Source organism: Mesocricetus auratus, unplaced genomic scaffold (assembly GCF_017639785.1).
Source record: "Mesocricetus auratus isolate SY011 unplaced genomic scaffold, BCM_Maur_2.0 Super-Scaffold_100676, whole genome shotgun sequence".
NCBI classification, from domain to species: domain Eukaryota; kingdom Metazoa; phylum Chordata; class Mammalia; order Rodentia; family Cricetidae; genus Mesocricetus; species Mesocricetus auratus.
In genome coordinates, this window is record NW_024429266.1 from 18,631,892 (window position 1) to 18,638,160 (window position 6,269).

Consider the following 6,269-nt stretch of genomic DNA (forward strand, 5'->3'; position numbering starts at 1 on the left):
CAATGTTAAGATTCATTGCATCTTGGTGTGAAACTGCCTCAACAGTCATATACTGGAGGAGCAACCACATGAGGGTCATTTAGCTAAATGATATAGTTAGGAAGCAAGCAAACGGGGTAGCAGTGTTCATAAAAACCATCATTCAACACAGTTTCAGCAACTTTTGAAGAGAATACGGAGGGAACACACTCAAGGCACCCATTTCAAAAGTGCATGGCTAAAAGTCAAGTGCTTAAACGAGCTGAAAACCAAGCCAATCTTCGGGTCATAAGGCATCACCTAAGCCATTGGGACATTTCACTCTGCTCCAAGCCACAGTTCTAAAGAATCTTTCAGACAAAACTAAAATGGCTTAAGAGAAATGCTCTTTGTCACAGCTTCTCTTGTCAAATTCTTTCTAATGTCTGGAGCCCGATAACAATATCCAGCACCCCATTTCCTTGCTTAGATCAATGACATCATTGTCTTTCTTCATTTGGGGTGGGTGGGTGCTTTTGTTTTTGCACTGACAGGCTGACATTGGACTCAGAGAGATCTACTTTCCTTACTTTCCAAGTGCTGAGATTAAAGGAGTGTGCTACCATGCCCAGCCAAGCAACATAGTAATTTTCAAAACATCTTCATGTATTTCAGAAACTAACCGGCCATGTTCTCTGTCAGGGGCTACTGCTATCAGACTGTTTGGGCTGTAAAATTTTCAATGTTATGGTTTAAAAAGCTGTATTGAAGCCAGGGGTAGAGCCAGGTGTGGTGGCACATGTCTGTTTTTGTAACACTTAAGAAACAGGAGGACCAGGAGTTCAAGTTCAAGGCTAGGTTCATGAGATACTGTCAGGAAAAGGAAATGTTGTCGTAAGATCCCAGTGACAAAATGCACACTCACAGAGGGGTCCCCTTCTTCCTACTAAACCCTTAGAAAAATCACAATGGGAGTCACAGAGTTGGAGTCCTTTGTCAATTAGTCCTTCAGAGAAGCTCAGGGGTCTGCCTGGCTTTGTTCTTTACACACTAACAAGTGATTTGCTTTTTGTTTTCTTGGTTTTTTATTATTATTTAAGGGCATACCCTAGATGGGGATTACTAGCTCAGTTCTCTCAATCAGTTTCTTTGACTTGTCTGAGCCTTGGTTGTTCATAGGAAATACGATTAGGCACAGGTGTACTTCAAACTATGGTAAAGATTGCACATACTTATTATGTAATGCACCATCCCAGAGCTTGGCAGCCAGAGGAAGCACAGTAAATACAGATAATATCATAATTGTAAACTTTTACCAGGTAAAACCAAATTAATTAGAAAAAATCAAATTATAAGGTATTTGGGAGACTGGGGAAGCAAATAAAGCTAAGAATAAAATGAGTGATAGCCAAGAAGAAGTCAAGAAACTACAGAGACACAAGATCTCAAGCAACAGCAGACCCTGGCCTCTGGTCAACACATTTAAACCACTCCAGAGGGCAACACCAGTGTTTTCACAACACAATGATGTGCCTGAAGGTGACAGGAAGCCTTTTAAAAAGCAGATGGAACTTTCATTTCATGCATTTAAAAAGGGGACAGATTAAGTGCATAATTGACTGGAAAGATTTCTATCAAAAGTCATTTAGCATCACAAATTCAATATATTAGATGTCCAAACTTTAATTAACTGCACCCTACTACTATGCTAGGAAACTAATTCAGTTATATTGCTTGGCGTGAAAGAGGTGCTGAGTTTGACACCACGACCACTTTTCAAAAAGAAACCTCTCAAATTCTTCATATTAAATACCAAAAAAAGACATGTTTCAAATAAATTAACTATGAAATTTTGAAATGGAATGCCCTACGATACCATCAATTTCTTTACAACTAAATTGAGACCACCTTAGTGATAAGGGTTTTCATGTCTACCAGAGACACAAACGTGGGCATGGAAATCTTATTTTCTCTTAAATGATTTTTCCCTATATTTGCAATGCAGTAAAAAGAGAAATGCCTGCTCCCCTCTCCAGAGATATAAAGATAAGGAATGAAAGAAAGCAAATAGATACTAGATTCTCTTGACTCAAAGGCAGCTAGAATTAATTGGTCTAAAGAACTCCACACTAAGACCAAATACCTAGTTCTCTAAAGACAACACTCCTTAGGGAATGTTGTCCGAGTGCTCCCTCAGTCCGGGGTAATTTCCCGGGTGATGCTAAGTCTACAGAGGATGAAAAGCTGCAGAGAGTGACAGGTAACAAGGAAAGAGTCTGTATGGAGACCCTCTGACCCCATAGCAGTCTCCATGACAGCTGGCTCAAGAAAAACCCTGTTTTTTCTCATAATTTTCCCCCATTTATCCCAAGGAAGGTCAGATACACAACCATTACTAAGAGAAACAAGAAATATCTCATCAGTGAAGGCATTAGATCAGGTAATGACCTTTCAGACATTCTTGCTCTATAAGTTTTCATCTAGTGCCAAACACAAACACACTAGTAATAAGAAAGGGTGACTCTGGACAGTGTCCTCTCCTAGATTTGCCTTGGGAGGAATCACACAGTATGACCTTGAGAGAGTTATTTAATCTCCACTTCCCCACCAATCACAGGTTAAGTCAAATCTACTCTTTGTTTTCTTTTTCTGAGTAACAACAAATGAATGAAAGAAATGTTCTGAAGAAGCTGCTACACAAAAACTTACCTGCTGGCCAGTGACAGCCATTTCCAACCGTCTAACACAGGCCAGATGACTGTCACACAAGGGTGACTGGATGTAACTTTTACTGTGCAAAATAACAAAAATCTGCCCAAAGAGGCCAACAAAACTCACATGCTACCAAATACCACCTTGAAGAGTTTCACATTTCAAATTTGAGATTACTGGCAAAATTAAGTGATGTCCAAGACTTAAGAACACTTTTTGTAAAAGGGAACTTCAATATATTTAAGGTCTTATGATTTATCAGGAATCTGTCCAATTCTCCTTTGACAAGTTCTATTACCCCAATTTCTGCTTTCTACTAGATAAACCCTGGGAAATTGTCTTTCACTAATGTGATGCTGGATAGATGATATAAGATAGATAGATGGATGATAAATAGGTGGTTGATAGCTAAATTAAATATAGACAGATGATAGATTAGATAGATGGTAGATTCTTGCACACTGTAATTTTTCAGAAAGCCTCAGCCATTGAGCATTCTAGGCAACTGCTTTCCCATAGAGCTGAACCCAATGCTCTCCTCTTAGTACTTCCCTTTCACTTAGTAAAATTTGGGAAGCCAGTACCATGATTCAGTAGTCCCCACATAACGCTGTAGCTTACTGTTAAAGGGTTTGTCTAACAAATGGAAGGCTCTAGGTTCTAGTCTCAGCACAAAATAAGATAAGTTTATACACACACACACACGCACACACACACACACACACACACACGCACACACATGCACACACACACACCCACAGTTACAGACTCGCTCTCATTTCCAGCCTTCACATTTCCTGAGGCTGGGCCAGGGGAGGGCGCAGCCTGAGCTCCAGTCCCTGAAGATGAGGACACAGCTCAGTAGTTCAGTACTTGCCTAGCAAGCAAAAAGGCCCTAGTTTCAATCCTTAGCATCATAAATAAACAAGATTACTAATAGTCTATTATTTATTCATTTTCTAAGAGCATATAGCAAACTTGCTTGCATTAGCAAAGAGGGAAATCACTTAACTTCGTGAAGGACCTGGATGGTACCCAGTAACTACATGATAGAAACTATAGAGGTGGTCAGACATAACCTATAGAATGTACTAGAACAAATATCGTGTGCCTGCAATGTAGTCCTTGCTAAGGTCTAGGCACAGTTCTATTCTTTTACAACTGTGAGAATATGGAAGGGGGAAGAATGACATGAAGGATGGCAGAGGTAGCCAGACACAAACGGGGTTAATATGCCTAGAGGACATGGGGAGGGGCGGAGACCATAACAGTCCTCCCTTGAGATGACATAGAGCATACAACGAAATTTTTCTTTTCACAACTCTGAAAGAGAATAGAGGACTAAGCACACCCAAGACATGCCTGGTGGCAAAAGGATCTCCAAATAGCAGGCCGGGCCTTACAGAACGCAGAGGGGGCGGGGTGGCAGAGGAAGGCACTGATTGGCAGGCGACCTGCCACCCGGAGCTACGTGGCAGGCGTGCTCACCTGTGAACACGTTCTGAAAGCCATCAGCTGTCGCTGGAGCCCCAGGGGCCTTGGCGGCCAGCACAGGGGACCCGCCACCACTGTCATCCGCAGTAGCCCCGCGCCCCAGCAGGTGCGCAGAGCCTCCTGCCCCGGGTGGACGGACGCCTAGCTCCTCGGTCCAGTCCGCTGAGCGGCTAAGGCCACCGGCAAGGCTGCCTTCCAACCGGTGCTTCTTTGCTGGGGCCGCAGCAGAGGCCAAGGCAGTTCTGGGGCTCCGGCTCACGGAAGGCTCCGGTCGTTTCTTGATCCTAGGACTCTGGTTGGGGGACTGAGATGGGGAATGATTTGGCGAGCTTAGTTGCCGTGTGGTGGTCTTGATGTAGCAGGGGGTGATGAGTGGGTAAGGTTTGAAACATCGTGGGCTGGGCGCAGGGCTTCCAGGCAAAGAAGCGACTGCAGAGACACTGGGTCCTCGCATCCCCTCCTCCGGCTCTTCCTCCAGCCTCTCTGGAGCTTCTCCCACCTCTGGGACCCATCCCTCTTCTGGAGAGCCTCGGGGAGCATCCTCAAAGGCATCCTCCTCGCACTCCTCATCTGTGTCCCCAGCTTCGGGCACTGGGGCTCCGGCTGCGCCCTCCCTTGGCCCAGCATCAGGAAATGTGAAGGCTGGAGATGAGAGCGAGTCTGTGACTGCGGAGTGGCCAGTCTCGTGGCCGGGTGTCTCAGAGGCCAAGTGGCCTCCGGAGGACGGAGGATGCTCAGGCACCGGGGACTTGATGGTCTCAGGCAAGTCGGGTCTCACCGGTAGTGGCTGTTCGGTGTCCTTTGCAGCCTCGCTACTGGGTCCCAGCAAGAACTGGTCCAGGCCCAGAAAGGCCCCGGGCTGAGGGGAGATGGCAGTGGGGGGCGCTGCAGGCTCCTCGGAGTCCTGGAGCAGCAGCTTCTGCTGCTGCTGCTGCTGCTGCTGCTGCTGCTGCTGCTGCTGCTGCTGCTGCAGGCGAATTGCCTGCTGGATGTCTGAGAGCAAATCCTCCTGCTCAGTAGCAGAGTGGAAGCTATAGATGTCCGTATCCGAACCAGAACTGGTCCTTTGTCCATCTTGCGCTCCTGCCGCAGTTCCCAAATCCTCCGCAGTCGCCTGGATCCCTACCCCAGCCTCGGCAGGCCTAGGACCACCTGGATGGATCACCTCGAAAGGGTCGGCACACTCGGTATCCGATAGGCCGGTCTCCTCAGCAGAGAGGCTGAGGTCCGGGGTCTTGGTGACTATGGAGTGAGCGCTGTCCAGCTCCCCAGTCGGCAGGGCCTGAGAGTCCAGCACATCCTCGCGCGAGTCGCCGGCACCTTTCCCCTTAGTCAGATTCTTTCTGATCCGCAGGTTGGAAAACACCGAGGCTCTAGAATCCGACTTGCTCTTCTTCTTGCTGGTCTCCCCGCTGCCCCCTCCCCCCTTGCCGTGCTTGCCGAGCGCCTTTTTGCTCCCGCTCGCCTTCTTTGTGGTTTCCGCATCCCTGGGCCCCGCGGCATCCTCCGCTCCGCCGCCGCCGCCGCCGCCTTCGTGGGAGGCATCACCTGCGCTTCTCTTCAGCTTCCCATCCTGGTTCCCCATGTTTCAACCCCGCTGCTGCGCCGCCTCGCCTGGGGGTACTCAGGCCATCTCGACCCTGGCCAAGGCCAGGGGAGTGTCCGGGACAATTCAGGCAGCTGGGCCGGCCGTTGGGAGGGGAGGCCAAGGAGCGCCCAGCTGGCCCCGCTCACATCTGCTGCCGCTTTGCATAATGCGCGGTGGCTCTCCCGGCTGCCGTCCCTGCGGCTGTGGTTGCGGCCCTGGCTGGCGGGCGCGAACATGCTCAGTTCAGCTCGCACTCCCCACCAATGGCTGCACGGGACTCAGCCTTGGCCTGGCTCCCCGCCCACCTCCACCGCCCCCTCAGTGCCCCCTTTGGCTCCTCCCGCAACCAAGCAGGAAAAACGTTTCCATCTCTAGGACTTGATAATTAGGGGGTGGGGGTTCGGGAAAGCTATCTCTATGTAGCCCAGACTATCACTGAACACAGACTATTCCTGTCAGGTTATCTCTGGGATCTTAATCCCCACTTTGAAAATAAACCATGTTGCCTCCGAAGTGG

General features: G+C 48.3%; 1 protein-coding gene across 1 annotated transcript in view; it reads right to left on the reverse strand.

Moving 5' to 3' along the window:
* Positions 1–5,975, reverse strand: part of Fmn2 (formin 2) — a 297,720-nt gene extending 291,745 nt beyond the window's left edge. The window contains exon 1 of the mRNA XM_021231917.2: positions 4,159–5,975. Within this exon, the coding sequence (XP_021087576.2) occupies positions 4,159–5,749 (1,591 nt within the window). The 5' untranslated portion in view covers positions 5,750–5,975. The remainder of the gene's footprint in view (positions 1–4,158) is intronic.
* Between the last annotated feature and the right edge of the window lie 294 nt (positions 5,976–6,269).